General features: G+C 37.5%; 1 protein-coding gene across 34 annotated transcripts in view; it reads left to right on the top strand.

Moving 5' to 3' along the window:
- Positions 1 to 17383, top strand: part of LOC106877319 (tyrosine-protein kinase CSK) — a 354354-nt gene that overhangs the window by 247671 nt on the left and 89300 nt on the right. For all 34 annotated transcript variants that reach the window (XM_089349669.1, XM_089349666.1, XM_089349674.1 and 31 more), the window contains one exon: positions 12596 to 12712. In XM_089349669.1, coding sequence (XP_089205795.1) covers positions 12596 to 12712 — 117 coding nt within the window. The remainder of the gene's footprint in view (positions 1 to 12595; positions 12713 to 17383) is intronic.

Genomic DNA, 17383 nt, shown 5'->3' on the forward strand with positions numbered 1-17383 from the left:
CAAAAAACAAATTTCGGTTCAAATAAGTTAATGCATAAGCAGTCTGGAGCATTTTATAATTTCTGTCATGTTTTTGCTTAGTTTAAGACAAAATTTATTGCATAGTAAACTTCCAAATTGTGTTCATATCCTGGTTGCATTCTGTAAACTAGTCAACTGTAACAGGCAATGTTTAGTAGGCTGTGTTCAAAGCAGGCCAATTGTAATGATATGTTAAAATTACAATAAACTAGGACAGTTATGACAGGCACTCCTAAAATAGTCTCACAATGCATAGAATGAACTTTATACACACATACACACACACACACACACACACACACACACACACACACACACACACACACATATATATATATAAATATATATATATATATATATATATATATATACAAGGGTGTGTATACATACATATACACACCCATACATACATATATATATATATATACTTTATTTAAAAGCAGCAGAAATATAACAAAAAAAACGTTACTCTGAGTTTCAGGTTCCCGTTCGGGAACGTGAAACTCAGAGTAACGTTTCTTTAAAATTATATTTCTGCTGCTTTTAAATAAAGCATATTACTCTACCTCTGGTATTTGAGTACTCTTTTTTCCACCTTGTTGCACATTTCATGTGCTTACTCCGGTATATATATATATATATATATACACACACACACACACACACACACACACATATATATATATATATATATATATATATATATATATATATATATATATAATTATATATAGGAGCAGGCATGGGTGTGTGGTAAGAAGCTTGCTTCTTAACTACATGGTTCTGGGTTTAGTCACACTGTGTGGCACCTTGGGAAAGTGTCTTCTACTATGGCCTCGGGCCAACCAAAGCCTTGTGAGTGGATTTGATAGATGGAAACTGAAAGAAGCCCATCGTATATATATATATATGTATATGTTTATGTGTTTGTGTTTACGTCCCCATAACTTAGTGGTTCAGCAAAAGAGACCAATAGAATAAGTACTAGGCTTACAAATAATAAGTCCTGAGGTTGATTTGTTTGACTAAAGGTGGCGCTCCAGCATGGCCAAATTTAAATGACTGCAACAAAAGAATATGTGTGTTTGTGTGTGTGTGTGTGTGTGTCGATACCATCATAACATTTGAAAGCGGATCTCCTTAAATTGTTCTTTTTAAAGATTTTTAAAATATACTTCATTTTTAATTGAAGAAAATATGTTTTCAAACATATATGTATATATCATCATCAGCATCTTAATGTTTATGGAACAAACATATCTGTTGAGGCAGATTTTCTATAACTGGATGCCTTCTCTGTTGCCAACCCTCACCTCTTATCAAGTAAGGTAATATTTCCCCAGGACCTGAAATGTTTTCACAGAAGATTGGAAACAAAAGACACAACTTTCACAGTGGCACTCATTTACAATTGTTACATGATGTCAAGGCAACAACAGTAACACACACACACACACACACACACACACACACAAAACTAGCTGCTTTCAGTTTCTTATTTCTTTACTGCCCACAAGGGGCCACACACAGAGGGGACAAACAAGGACAGACAAACAGATTAAGTCGATTACATCGACCCCAATGCGTAACTGGCACTTATTTAATCAACCCCGAAAGGATGAAAGGCAAAGTCGACTTTGGCTGAATTTGAACTCAGAACGTAGCGGCAGATGAAATACTGCTAAGCATTTTGCCCCGGCGCACTAACGTTTCTGCCAGCTCGCTGCCTTCAGTTTCTGCCTACCTTATCCACTCACAGAGCTTTGGTCAGCCTGAGGCTATTGTATGAGATACTTGCACAAAGTACCATACACAATAGGACTGAATCTAGAAACATTGGGAAAAAAACTTCTTGCCACACAACCATGTCTATGCACACACACATACACACACTATCAGAAATTTCTTAGACGAGGCCTGGAAAAAGTACACCAGCACTTAAGTGAATAATGTATTTATATTCAAGTACCATCCATTTCAAATTAATCCTTATGCATGTTGCATGCCTCAAAAACACTGGAAACCCCTTTTCTGAAGGTTATTCAACACTGCCTGTGATTCCATTTGAATTTCCTCTACCCTTGCAAAGCAAAATGAACTATCCCACAGTCAAGTAATATATATATATGTATAGTGGTTATCTACTCCTTATACAGATTTTGACCACGTCTTGTACTTACACCATAGATCTGTCATGGCGTCTGATGTGACTTTTTAACCAGACAAATATTTTGAAAAGACAACCACATCGATTGCGTATCTGATATGGAGCACCAAGAGCTGCAGTTAAGTTCTGATCTTGATAAGCTGTTAGATCAGGTTATGAAAGTTACGGAGAGGGTCATAGCCCAACTAATTAGGGAGCGAATCAATTTAGATGAGATGCAGTTTGGGTTCGTACCAGGTAAAAGCACCACTGATGCCATATTTCTAGTGAGACAGCTGCAGGAGAAATACCTAGCTGAGGATAAACCTCTTTACCTGGCCTTCGTTGACATGGAGAAAGCCTTTGACAGGGTCCCCCGATCCCTTATCTGGTGGTCAATGAGGAAACTTGGGATAGAAGAATGGTTAGTGAGAGCTGTGCGAGCCATGTACAGAGATGCTGCCAGTAAGGTGAGGGTTGGAAATGAGTACAATAATGAATTCCGGGTAGAGGTAGGGGTTCACCAAGGTTCCGTCCTCAGCCTCCTCCTATTTATCATAGTCCTCCAGGCGATCACAGAGGAATTCAAGACAGGTTGCCCCTGGGAGCTCCTCTATGCTGATGACCTTGCACTAATTGCGGAGTCACTATCAGAACTAGAGAAGTTTCAGGTGTGGAAGCAAGGACTAGAATCGAAGGGCCTTAGAGTCAACCTAGCAAGAACCAAAATCCTAATAAGTAGGAAGGTAGATAAAACACAAACCCCTTCAGGTAGATGACCCTGCTCAGTATGTAGAAAAGGAGTAGGTAGTAACTCTATAAGATGTACCCAGTGCAAGCTATGGACACATAAGAGGTGCAGCAATATCAAAGGCAGATTAACTACAAAGTTAGTTTTTGTATGTGGCAGATGTTCAGGTGCAATAAACACTGTAAACAAACAGGAAACAACTTCTATCTCATTCCAGGGAGAAAAACTACAGGTAGTCGATAGCTTCCGCTATCTGGGTGACCAAGTTAGTAGTGGGGGTGGGTGCGCTGAAAGTGTAGCTGCTAGAATAAGAATAGCCTGGGCAAAGTTTAGAGAGCTCTTACCTCTGCTGGCGACAAAGGGACTCTCACTCAGAGTAAAAGGCAGACTGTATGACGCATGTGTATGAACAGCCATGCTACATGGAAGTGAAACATGGGCTGTGATTGCTGAGGACATGCGTAAGCTTGCAAGGAATGAAGCCAGTATGCTCCGCTGGATGTGTAATGTCAATGTGAATACCCGTCAGAGTGTAAGTATCTTGAGAGAAAAGCTGAACATAAGAAGCATCAGTTGTGGTGTGCAAGAGAGACGATTGCGCTGGTTTGGACATGTGGTGAGAATGAATGAGGATAGCTGCGTGAAAAAGTGCCACACCCTAACAGTTGAGGGAACCCGTGGAAGAGGTAGGCCCAGGAAGACCTGGGCTGAGGTGGTGAGGCAAGACCTTCGAACATTGGGCCTCACCGAGGCAATGACTACTGACCGAGACCTTTGGAAATGTGCTGTGCGTGAGAAGACCCGGCAAGCCAAGTGAGATCGTTGCCAGTGCCCCTGGACTGGCTCTTGTGTGGGTGGCACACAAGACGTACCATCTTGAGCGTGACCGTTGCCAGTACCGCTTGACTGGCCTTTGTAGGGTTTTCGAGCGAGATCGTTGCCAGTGCCCCTGGACTGGGTCTTGTGCGGGTGGCACATAAAAGACACCATTTCGAGCGTGGCCGTTTTCGTGCGGGTGACACGTAAAAGCACCCACTACACTCTCTGAGTGGTTGGCGTTAGGAAGGGCATCCAGCTGTAGAAACTCTGCCAAATTAGATTGGAGCCTGGTGTTGCCATCCGGTTTCACCAGTCTTCAATCAAATCGTCCAACCCATGCTAGCATGGAAAGCGGACGTTAAACGATGATGATGATGATGATGATGATATATATATATATATATATATATATATATATATTCTTTTATTCTTTTACTTGTTTCAGTCATTTGACTGTGGCCGCATTGGAGCACCACCTCTAAGAGCAACCAGGACTTATTCTTTGTAAGCCTAGTACTTATTCTATCGGTCTGTTTTGCCGAACTGCTAAGTTACAGAGATGTAAACACACTAGCATCAGTTGTCAAGCTATGTTGGAGGGACAAACACATATGCACACACACCCATACATACATACATAAAGACGAAGGGCATCCAGCTGTAAAAACTTTGCCAGATCGGATTGGAGCATGGTGCAGCCTTCTGGCTTACCAGTCCTCAGTCAAACTGTCCAACCCATGCCAGCATGGAAAGCGAGCGTTAAACGACGATGATGATAATATATGTATGTGTGTATACTTTTATATATATATATATATATATATATATATATATACACACGCACACACATGATGAGCTTCTTTCAGTTCCTGTCTACCAAATTCACTCAAGGCTTTGGTCAGCCCGAGGCTATAGTAGAAGACACTTGCCCAAGGTGCCACACACACACACACATATATTTTCTCAAACAACATTAAAATTACAAAACATATAAAAATATAATTTCACATTTTAAATACCTTATAAGGAAACTCATCAGGGTTTTCAGAGGACAATAAGGATTACATTAGGATACTTTCGGAGTATACAGAATATATAAACATGTTTACTATGCGAGTATGTATACATGTGTGTGTGTATGTATGCGTTAAAAGTATTACTTATATTTCAATTCAATAATTGTAATAGTAAACAACCATGAATGATGGGTTAAATAATATATGGGTAAATTAATATAACAAATAAAAGAAAGTAAGATTAAAGGACAATATAAATAGAATTTCTGATCATGGAATAAAATAAAGTAAAAGTGAAACGAAATTTTTGTTTCACTTTTACTTTATTATTATCAAATATATTAAAAATGTATATATTTGTAAAATATATTAAAACTGTATTCTGCATTGTGCAAACCTTACCTAATATATAACCCAATACATTGAGTAGAATGGTTAGATAAGTCTATTACCAAAAGTCAGCAGCTTACTCAAGAATAGCCTAGCTCAGGGCAAAAACTCTGAGTAGATGCCAACTATCGATGAAATAAATAAACATACACATATGTATGTGTGTATTTAAAATAGATAATATTGCAAATGAAACAATGTCTCAGAGTAGCATTCTGCATACTAAGCAGAAATTAGGTTGGGTTTGACATATGTAATATAGTTAGTGGGAAAACTTCAGTTAAATGAGACTATTCATGCAATTAATAATCGAAAGCTCCTTCAGGGCTTTTGAACATTCAGAACAAACAAGGGAGATCACCTTAGTTGAAATCAAAATTTTAGGAAAATTAAGAAAATACCATTAGACCCTACTTCACCATCCACTTAAAAAGTTTTTGTTTCATTTGTGATATAAAAGCAACATTACTCTGCTATAAATGTATAGTCTAACATATGTTTGTCAATATGTCAGAGGAACAGGATTCCATATCTGAAGCAAAGTTTCATTTATTTAGCCTTTTAGTTGATAACACACATTAGATAATCCTGTTTACCTTACATATGGCCCATGTACCACCACCTATTGGTACGCCAGCTAGGCCATAGCCAATAGACTAGAACCAGTTAAGGATTATATGAAAGAGACATTATAAACTTTAGTTTCCTTAAAAAGAATCTGATTTGTTTATTAAATTGTTAGATTACTGCAACAGGAAATATATTTGGTGTTTTGGAACAATATCTAGCAACATTAGTTTCTTTTAAAAGCAAAACGTGAAACCTTGAGCTACCGTGATGAAGTAATGTCAGTAATTTAGATAAGTTTCCAACTAGATTCTGGGTTCATTGACCTCAGCACAGTCTCTAAGGTAATCTTTTTTTGAAAGAAAAGGGAGTTAGTTGATGCCACTAATCTCAATACTGGACTGCTACTTTATTTTATGAAATCTAGAAATAAGAAATGTGAAGTTGACTCATCTAGGTACACCAACAGCTACCTCTCTTTCTGATGAGAACTTGATCTACTAACCTCATCAGAAAGGTCAACTTTCTACTAACTCAACCAATGGTTTCTTATAAGTTGAAAGTTAGAAGAAAATGGACCCATGAGGTTGATTTTGCAACACTAATTACTATAATAAACCACTTCTGACCTCTCCAACTGAGCAAGTGACTGGCTCTATCAGTTTTAGTTCTCTCAATCTGTATCTCTTTCGTCTACCTCTCACTTTGTATCATCGACCAGCAATATTATTTCACTCAGATATCTATTTTAATGAGCTCATTATTTTTCTGACTATATGATGAGCCTTTCTTTTTTTTTAATATATCAGTTAGTTATTTCTGATATATTCCTTTACTATTTATATGAAGGAATCTAAAGATGGTTTAAAAAGAGACAAAAAAAAAAAACATTCTATAATATTAGTAATTGTGTTTTACATGCTTGGCATAAAGTTGGCACTCCCTGTCATGCCAGTATGCCAACAATTCTTTGGCAGTCTTTGAGCACCAAAATCATATTGTTTCCTGCTTTAACGATTCTTGAAGACATACTCAACACTCAAGGAGACTTCAGAATTAACAGCAGCAGCGAGAGTCTTTTAGTAGCTGCCTTCTAGTAGATTCTTCAGATAAGACAAAATGTAATAAGTTGCTTTTATTTTATTTATTTATTATTTCAATAACATCACAAACCAAGTCAAGGATCTTTGAAACACTTTGGTGATAAGCCTTTTTAGTCAGAGTTGACTTGGGGCTAAGCTACAAAACATGAACCTCTGATCTGTAGTACCTCTTATGGATTTGATTCATGAATATTTTATCATTACTTGGCTAATGTTTAAAATGTACAGTAGGTTTGTGTTGCTTATCTTGTTATATCCTCAGGTTCTTTTACTTCTGACACAAAGTTTTAAAGATTCAGAATTTTCATAGCAAGCATCATATATGTTGCTTTCGGTCTTCCAACTCGGCCATTTTATATTCACCCCCCCCCCCATTTTTTTTTTTACTTGGCTGGGCTGGAATTTATTTTTGTTTCTTCATTGTATATCTTAGCAGTGAATTAGCATTAGGGCATTGAATTAGTGGTTAAGGTGTTGGACTCATGAATGTAAGACTGTGGTTTCAATTCCTGGAGTTGGTGATGCATTGTGTTCTTGAGCAGAACACTTTATTTCACATTGCTCCAGTCCACTCATCTGGTAAAAATGAGTAATTCTGAGATGGATTGGCATCCTGTCCAGTGGGGAATATATATTTACCAGAGAAACTAGGGAGACTGGCCCTGTGCTCCTTGTGGAGTAATGGGTAAAAATAAAGCAGTAGTGGCTGTGTGGTAAGTAACTTGCTTACCAACCACATGGTTCTAGGTTCAGTCCACTGTATGATACCTTGGGCAAGTGTCTTCTACTATAGCCTTGGGCCAACCAAAGCCTTGTGAGTGGATTTGTTAGACGGAAACTGAAAGAAGTCTGTTGTGTAATATATATATATATATATATATATATAATGTGTGTGTGTGTTTGTCCCCTCGCCATCACTTGACAATCGATGTTGGCATGTTTACATCCCTGTAACTTAGCGGTTCAGCAAAAGACACCGATAGAATAAGTACTAGGCTTACAAAGAATAAGTCCTGGGGTCGATTTGTTTGACTAGATGTAGTGCTCCAGCATTGCCGCAGTCAAATAACTGAAACAAATAAAAGAAAAGAATAAAGAATTCCGGCTAAGCCCAACTTAACTTAATTTTTTCAGGATAAATATATCTAGGCCTAAAATATCCAGTGTGCACTTCTTTTTTTAAGACATCGAGTGTAATTATAATGAGATTTTGCTACTATTTCTTGCAGATAGAGTGACCATATAACCGCTCAGTATTCAAACAAGATCTTCAACAATCAAAGTAGAATTGGTCTCCATGCCATCATTGGTTCAGGAAGGGTCATTGGATCATAAGACACTGGCAAGAGTTTGATCCAAAGGTCCTGTATACATCAGCGGCAGTGTCTGTGCACCCTTGTCTTGTGTTAATAGATTTGGTGCTTCTGCAACTGGAATCTTCTTTCTCTGCATGTGAGAAGAAGAACTTTGGAGATTCAAGTAATTGAGAGCGAGGGGGAAAAAATGAGAGATACATAGCAGCAGTATTGATTTATTTTGAAATAATACTTATGAAGAAATATTAGAGATATGTAGGCTATGAATGTTTTTTTAGTGGGTTTTGGTTGTTGTTTATACTGAATATACTCTGTGTTGTGTGTGTGTGTGTGTGTGTAAAAGATAGACCCAGAGAGAGAAGTGGTTAAAGAATATCTTAATTTCAAATGGAAGAAAATGTGAGGAAAACCTATTCTTAGTTTCTCAGTTGATATGAGAGCAGAATATCAAGTGAATGTGTAATAGTTATAGTTTCTGTTGTGATGTGAAATAGGGAATCACAGAGGCAGGTGGCAGAGGTGGAGTAGGAGAGGAAATAGTCTGGAGGGGTTTACTGATTTAATTAGAAAAAGAGGGTAGTGTAATTAGTCAAGGGAAAGTAGGAGGCCTTTTTCTTTTTGTTTTGAAATGAATTAATCAGCAGATAGGGGAAATTGCTTAAACTGATTGTGTACTGGTAGTTCTTATTGTTATTATGTTGATTATGATTCATAAGTTGTGTTTGTCAAGGAATAAAAGAAAAACAACAATAAATGTATGGACTAACGCTTTTGTTATAATGACAAATAAATGTTTCAAGTTAAAACTAATTTTGGTGCTTTAAGAATAACAATGTTTATATTTCGTTACCTCCCTTGTGTATCTTCCGTAAACTCAATTGCTGTGTTCTGCTCTGCATTGTTTCTATCATTCGTAAAATCCAACCGTATAGGAATTAGATGCCTCTATTTTTATCACGTTTGTTTGCTTGATCGATTACTTCTGTGTCCGTTCTGATATCTTAGTAACTAGTGAAGTTAGAATGTCCAAATTTAGAGAAAAAAATTTTTTTATTGATGATTAATTACTAAACAAAATATAAAAGAATATTTTTTTTTTTGTTTTTGAAAATTTGATACTTTGGTAAGCTGTCTGGATATATGCTAGACAAGTAGTGGGTGTACATTAAAAATAAAATCTGTGACTTGAAAAAATGAAATGAAATAGAAATTTATTCACAATTTCATATGTACATAGCAACACAAATTCTTTCAAATATTGGTTGCTCAAATAGCTTGATTTTGCTTTGCTTTTTTTCTGTCTTAAAAAAGAGAGACCTGGCCTGTGACATTTGCAGATAGTGAAATTGATGCAGTTAAGGTCAGGTTAAACATCTGTAGGTCAATGTCTCCCTGGGCAGAGCGAGATACAGAGAGAGAGATTGAGGGCGCATGTGTGTATGTGTGCCAGGGGATTGCAAGTGTGGGGAATAAAGACTATGTGAAATACAGTCAAATATTTCATCACACATAATTCTATTGCAAGGGGTAACAGGTTAAAAAAAAGCTGTTTGGCCACTTAGTATAAAGAGCTGAAAAATAGGCCTGAGATTTAATAAAATATTTAGATCATAATGATTAGGGTGACAAAATATATTTTGTCAGACTAATGATTATAAATTAAATATTTTTGTTCACACATGAATGCATGTGACTCAGTGTTTAGGGTATTCGGCTTGCAATTGTAGGGTTGCAAGTTCAATCCCTAGTGGCACGTTGAGCAAGGCACTTTATTTCACATTGCTCCAGTCCACTCAGCTGGCAAAAATGTGTAGTACCTGTATTTCAAGGAGCCAGCCTTATCACACTTTGTGTCACGCTGAATCTCCCTGAGAAGTCTGTGGAGTGCTCAGCCACTTACACTTTATTTTCATGAGCAAGCTGTTCTATTGATCAGATCAACTGGAACCCTCGTCATCATAAGTGATGGAGTGCCAGTAAATATTTCTATTCACGTATTCTCCAGTGGTTGTCATTTGGAAAGGCATCCAGCTGTAAAAAACCATGCCAAAGGTTACCTCAACTGTGCTGGTGCCATGTAAAAAACACTCAGTCCACTCTGCAGGGTGGTTCATATTGGGAAGGGCATCCAGCTATAAAAACTATGCCAAAACAGACACAGAAGTCTGCAGTCTTCTGCCTGGCCAGCTCCTGTCAAACTGTCACACCCATGCCAGCATGGGAAGCAGGCGTTAAATGATGATATATATATAATAATAATTCTTTATCTCAATTTAGTTAACTATCGACAGTTAAACTCATATGGAAGCCTGCATAGAAAAAAATCAGCCTTTCTGTTATCATTTAAGTGGTTCTTAGCTGGGGTCCATATGAGATTTTGTTATTGAAGTTTATGTGCAATAAATTGGTTATATTTCAACGATTTTTCTTATGCAATTCTTAATAATATTTAATTATAAAAATATAATAGGATTTTTTTTAATAGGCGAGGGGGTGTTCAGTAGAATAAAACAGGAACCAAAAGGGTCCAAAGGCAAAAGATGGTTGAGAACAATTGACTTGGTTAATGGTGGTCAATGTATTAGGCCACGAGTGCAAATCCACTGTAGGTGAACTACAGTGTTAGATAAACTAACAACTACAGTGTTAAATAAACTAGCAACTGGTAGTATTACAAAAGAGGGATTTGATAAGGTTTATCTCTTGTCAAGCTAAAGTCATGTACTCTTAAAAAAGCTTTGTATTTTAAGCTCAGCACAATTCAGTGCTTAAACTATTTCTCCAACAATATGCAAACAACCATGTATGCAAAAAGTATTCTTGCATGGTTGAATAAATGTCAAACTATAAAACATACATTATTACCTCTGTCTTAGTGAAGGCAGAGGTACTGTTTTCAGTTGCGTTTGTTTGTTTGTCCATGGACAAGATATCTCAAGAACCACTGGATGGATTCGGATGAAACTTTCAGGGATGTTTGGCCTTGTGATTGGCATGAGCTGATTAGATTTTGAGATCAATCCAATACTGGACAAGGATTCTGGATTATTTTCCCGTTTTTTTTTTTTTTTACTTAATTTTTGAGAGCAGTTGGGTTCATTTTTAGTATTCTCGTTTGTGAGAGCAGTCAAGTTTATTTCAGATATTCTCACTTTAAAAATCATCTCTAGCTAATCATTGAGAGGATGTTGGTGTTGTCTTCGTGGAGGTTTGAGCTGTCTGAGTGCTCTTGTTATTATTCCTATCCTGCTGCACACTGCTCTCTTCTGCATCCTTCTTCCTTCCTAAATACACGCATCATTGCTCATTCTCCCGCCCCTTATCCATCTCTCCTTACATCCACCCCTCAACTTTACTCCATCTTTACAGTTATTGTTCACCTCCCCTCTCTCATTCCTCTATCTCTTACTCCTCCATACACTCTCACAAACCCCTTATCCATCCACACTCCAAGTCCTTCTGCCACTACTCACCTTTTACTTTGAGGGACCACCAGGATTTGCAATTCCTGCTGATCATTCTCTCCCTCACTTCTAAATGTGTGTAGCTATGTAGCTCCCCTAACAAGAATCTTCTTGCTATACACCCTTCACTTTCATTTCAACCCCTGATCCTCCTAGCATAAAGCCTTTCCCTTACTTTTGGTTTTGTTGTCTTACAAGTTGCATGCCCCCGCCCCCACTCACTTCTGTCAGTAGGGTGGAAAAAAGTGCTCAGTACACACAGTAAAGTGTTGGCCTTAGGAAGTGGATCCAGTTGTAGAAACCTTGCCAAAGCAGGTACTGGAGCACAATGCAGTCCTGGGACCCATTGTATTCTGTCAAACTATCCAACTTATGCCAGTGTGGAAATCGGACGTTAATTGATGATTGTGTGTGTGTGTGTGTGTGTGTGTGTGTGTGTGTGTGTGTGTGTATGCACTGTGCAAGGTGGTGACAAGTTGATCTATTGCATAGTTTCATTCCTAGTTGAGATATTTCACCTTACACATGGTACATTTGATTTCTGGCTGAAGAGAAAATGGGGTAAGTTGGGAGGGGGGGGCAAATTATATTAGATTCACATGTTCCAGACACTCTTCGATGATGACCCAACAACTCATTATGGCCATCTGGATAGTATCAAGTGTGTGTGTTTGCAAATATGTCTGTATGCATGTATGTATGAATGTGTGCATATGTAAATGTATATGCTTGTATATGTAGGATGCTCATAATGTGTGTGTATGCACATATATGAGTGTGTGTGTGTGTAAATGTATGTCTGTATATGTGTGCATGCTCATAAAGTGTGTGTGTATTCTGACATGCATGTATAAATATATATACATATGTATAGTGAGAAATTGCTATTTACTGCAGTCCATATACACACTTGAATAAATATTCCATACAATATAGTTATTGTTATTATCTATGCTTCATATTTCATATACTGAAGTTAATGTATTGATTTGATTTCTTCAGCATGAAACTTGGCAGATGGGAACCGAAGTTGTGGCCAGCTACAAGTTTCCAGGTGGCTCTTTGGAAGATCTTCCATTCAACAAAGGAGATATTCTTACCATTATCAAGGCAACAAGAGTAAGTTGTTATTTCTGTTTGTGTTAAAGAAGTTGTATTTTGTTGCTTTATTTTTATTTTTGTTGTTGATTTTTAGTAATGATAATCTTTCTTTTCTTGTACTACTTAATCTCTGTCTGTCTGTCTCTCTCTGTCTCTTCCCCTCTCTCTCTCTCTCTCTCTCTCTCTCTCATGCACATAGGCATATGTATGTTTTTGCATGTTTATATCATCACCATCATAATCAGTTAACATCTGTTTTCCATTCTGTATGGGTTGGATGGTTCAACAAGAGCTAGCAGACTGGAGGACTTCACCAAACTCCAATGTCTACTTTAGCATGGTTTCTATGGCTTAGTGCCCCACCTAACACTAACTGGTAAGGTCACCTAGTAACTTGCATGGAAAGAGCCCCTCAACTGAGGCAGGGTGTAGTGTTGAAGGAGGTTGCTTTAAGCCAGGTAATGTTTAAGAATTTGTGCATATGTAAAAAGACCCGGCAAGTAAAGTGACATCACAGCTATGACCGATGCCAGTGTTGCATAACCAGCCCATTTAAAAGTACCCTTGAATCATTGGGCGATATGCTGTGCTTGAGAAGATCTGTTGAGTCAAGTGAAGTTGTAGCCGATGCCAGTGCCACCTGACTGGCACGTAATAAGCACCATTTGAACGTAGGTCGATGCCAGTGCTGCTTGACTGGCTCCCCATGTTGATGGTACATAAAAAGCACCATTCAAACGTGGTCAATGCCAGTGTCCCCTGACTAGCTCCCGTGCTGGTGGCACATAAAAAGCACCATCCCAATGTGGTTGATGCCAGTGCTGCCTGACTGGCTCCCGTGCTGGTGGCACATAAAAAGCACCACACCATGCCAATGTGGTTGATACCAGTGCTGCCTGACTGGCTCCCGTGCCGGTGGCACATAAAAAGTGCCCACTACACTCTCAGAGTGATTGGCATTAGGAAGGGCATCCAGCTGTAGAAATCTTACTAGATCAGATTGGAGCCTGGTGCAGCCTACTGGCTTGCCAATCCTCAATCAGACCATTCAACCCATGCCAGCATGGAAAGCGAACGTTAAACAATGATAATGATATTGTAAATTTCTTCCATGTGTTTGTATTTATATTTGTGTGTATTTGTGACACTCTGGGTGCAAGCAAATAATTAAGAAGTTTTATTTTGTTATTATCATGAACTTCTGGATTCAATCCCACTGCACAACACTTTAAACAAATGCCATCTACCACAGCCTCATCAGCCTAAACGAAATAAGTTAAACTGAGTAGATAGAAACCACGTGAAAGACTAGATGGATTATACCTATAACTTTGAAAGTCTAGCCTCATCACATACAGTATCTACTCTCATTCTGGCTTCAGAGAATCAAAAGTGATGATGGCTTCATGCAAACTCAGCATATTCTGGTGACCAGCAGTATGTTGGTCTATTAGAGGCCACCAGTTTGTAACACATGCATGTAATTAGTATAACTTTGCAGGGCAACCTCTGTCTTCTCTGGCTGTTGTGCTTACATTCCATGGGACCCCTGTTATGGAAGAAAGTGCAATGGTAAACTTTTGTTTTGGGCATGATGTAACCCTCAGTATCACAGAATTAACAGTTTCTTATTTGGTGGTCATAATTATAATGTATTCTTAAAAAGAAAGTATCTTAAAAATTAAGGTTCAAAATATGTTATCTCCACCGAGAAACTTGTTGATAAAAAATATGTCAGCTATTTTCAGTAGGTCAAGTGACAATGTTGAATCTTTATCATTGTTCACTCTTCAACATTTTACCCTGGTAATAATAATAATAACCACACTAACACAAATGTATCACTTTCATAAATATAAAAATGTAATCATGATAATAATGAATAAAAGATTTAAATTTCTATTTCCACTCAAACTTTCTTCAGGCTGTAATAAACAAGGGCTAAAAATCTAAATAAGCCAATGAATAAGTCATATAGAGTTGAGTCTAACTGTTATTAAAAAATATATGCAACTCATATTCCAAATGTGTTGAGTGCCACTTTTTTTCATTTGTCCACTCATATATAAATGAAATTTTGATTTTTGCAATGATATGGCCCCTGAAAACCATTTCTTTGTATATAAAATCCTAGAGACAGGAGTAACTATGTAGTAAGAATGTTGTTGTTGGCACTCCGTCGCTTACGACGTCGAGGGTTCCAGTTGATCCGATCAATGGAACAGCCTGCTCGTGAAATTAACGTGCAAGTGGCTGAGCACTCCACATACACATGTGACAAGGCTGACCCTTTGAATTACAGGCACAACAGAAACAGGAAGTAAGAGTGAGAGAATGTTGTGGTGGAAGAGTACAGCAGGGTTCGCCACCATCCCCTGCCGGAGCCTCGTGGTGCTTTAGGTGTTTTCGCTCAATAAACACTCACAATGCCTGGTCTGGGAATCGAAACCGCGATCCTATGACCGCGAGTTCGCTGCCCTAACCACTGGGCCATTGCGCCTCCACGTAGTAAGAATAAGGGCTTAAAAACATAATATAGTAAATTTATCCCAAACATCACATTATTATAACTTCACACTTTGTAATGGAACATGTTTATATATTTTAAACACTTGTTGCACCATTTAATTTTTTTTACTCACATTACTACCTCTTTTTTTTTTTAGCTTACATATGATACTATAATTCCTTAATTGCATCTGTTTTATTCAACAATTTTTTTTCCTCATCTATGAATAGTTATTTGTTTTGTTTAAGAGTACTGCATAGCAAACTAGTTCTGACCAATCTATCTTGCTTGGTTGACATTTACCATCTTCTCAATTTCATGTTTACTTGACCCAGTCATGGCTTACAGTACCATATACAATGATAATCTCTATATAATTCATGTGACATATTATTCTAGTTATCATATTCTCATATCATGTCCTGTTGCTTTTAGAGCATGTTAATTACTACCAGCATCATAATCATCATCATCATCATCATCATCCAAACTGGTGAGTTCCTTTTTGGTCGTTCTAACTACTAGAAATAGCAGCCAAGTCTGCCTCAAATTACACTCTACCATTTTAATGTCATGCTTGAGAAGAAGACCCATTAAACTGAGCAAAATCACAGTCCTGGCAGATACTGGTGTCATGCAAATTGGCACCTGTGCTGGTGGCACATAAACACACCCATTACACTTTTGTTTCCTAATAATTTCATCTATAAGATCTGATCTACCAATTTGGCCACAAACTTCCCTTGGCCTATTTCTTTTCTTTATCAATTCCACTAAGCATCTCACATGCTTATTTTGTTATCACTATACCACCTTTTGACTTACATGATAGTCTAGTTGTCTGACTTGTTCATAGTAAATCAGTGCTCCTTATTCTCAGGTTGTTTTCTTTACTCAGAAAAGGTGGTGACTCTGACATTTGCAGATCTTGAGACTGATATGAATGACGTCTGGACTAAACATCTTCAGGGAAAACACAGGCAGAAGTGGATTGCATATTCATACCTGTAACAGAGTGAACTTCACTAAAAGCACTTAAGGGACCAACCAGTGGTATTAAACCATTGTAAGAGGTCTGTCAGCCAACTTAACTTTAACACACTGGCATTCTGTTGGTTACGACGATGCGGGTTCCAGTTGATACAATCAACAAAACAGCCTGCTCATGAAATTAACATGCAAGTGGCTGAGCACTCCACAGTTGTGTACTCTTAACATAGTTCTCAAGGAGATTCAGCGTGACACAGAATGTGACAAGGCTGGCCCTTTGAAATATAGGCACTACTCATTTTTGCCAGCTGAGTGAACTGGAGCAATGTGAAATAAAGTATCTTGCTCAAGGACACAACATACTGCTGAGAATTGAACTCACAACTTTACAATCATGAGCAAAATACCCTAACCACTAGGCCATGTACCTTCACACTTTAATCCTTTTGATGCCAACCCGGCTGAAACCGCCTCTGGCTCTGTAGTACAAATGTCTTGTTTTCAAAAGTTCTGAATTAAAATCTTCCACCAAACCTTAGTCACAACTTATGTTCCTAACACTAGCTGAATGATAACTAAGTTATTTTACTAAATTCTTTGTTAGATTTAAAATTAATTAAAAGAAACACAGAACATCTCAACAGAAATATGGTAACAAAAGGGATAAAATATATAATAGTGAAACAATTCTTAACCCTTTTGATACCAACCTGGCTGAAACCGCTTCTGGTTCTGTAGTACAAATGTCTTGTTTTCAAAAGTTCTGAATTAAAATCTTCCACCAACCCTTAATCACAATTTATGTTCATAACACTAGCTTAATGACAATTTAGTTGTTTTACTAAATTCTTTGTTTTATTTTAAATTAATTGACAAACACACAGAACATCTCAACAGAAATATGGTAACAAAAGAGTTAACATACATTTCTTAATTAAATGACACTATGATTTTGACACGACATAGCTTAGCTCCCTCTAAACAGTCAATATCAGTATATTTATTCCTTTATCATAAGTTTTCATCTGATTAAATTCAAGGAAACTCTTGGATCAGAAGGAATGTTTTTATCAATGAAGGAGCAGGCTCATTATGGAATGTTGATAAGGATGTAGTTCTTAAGAGGAAGTGTATCATTAAATAAATACATAAGACGCATATTTATTCAAAGCTTTGAGATAAAGTATTTA

This window comes from Octopus bimaculoides, chromosome 3 (genome assembly GCF_046866305.1).
Source record: "Octopus bimaculoides isolate indiv1 chromosome 3, ASM4686630v1, whole genome shotgun sequence".
Taxonomy (NCBI): domain Eukaryota; kingdom Metazoa; phylum Mollusca; class Cephalopoda; order Octopoda; family Octopodidae; genus Octopus; species Octopus bimaculoides.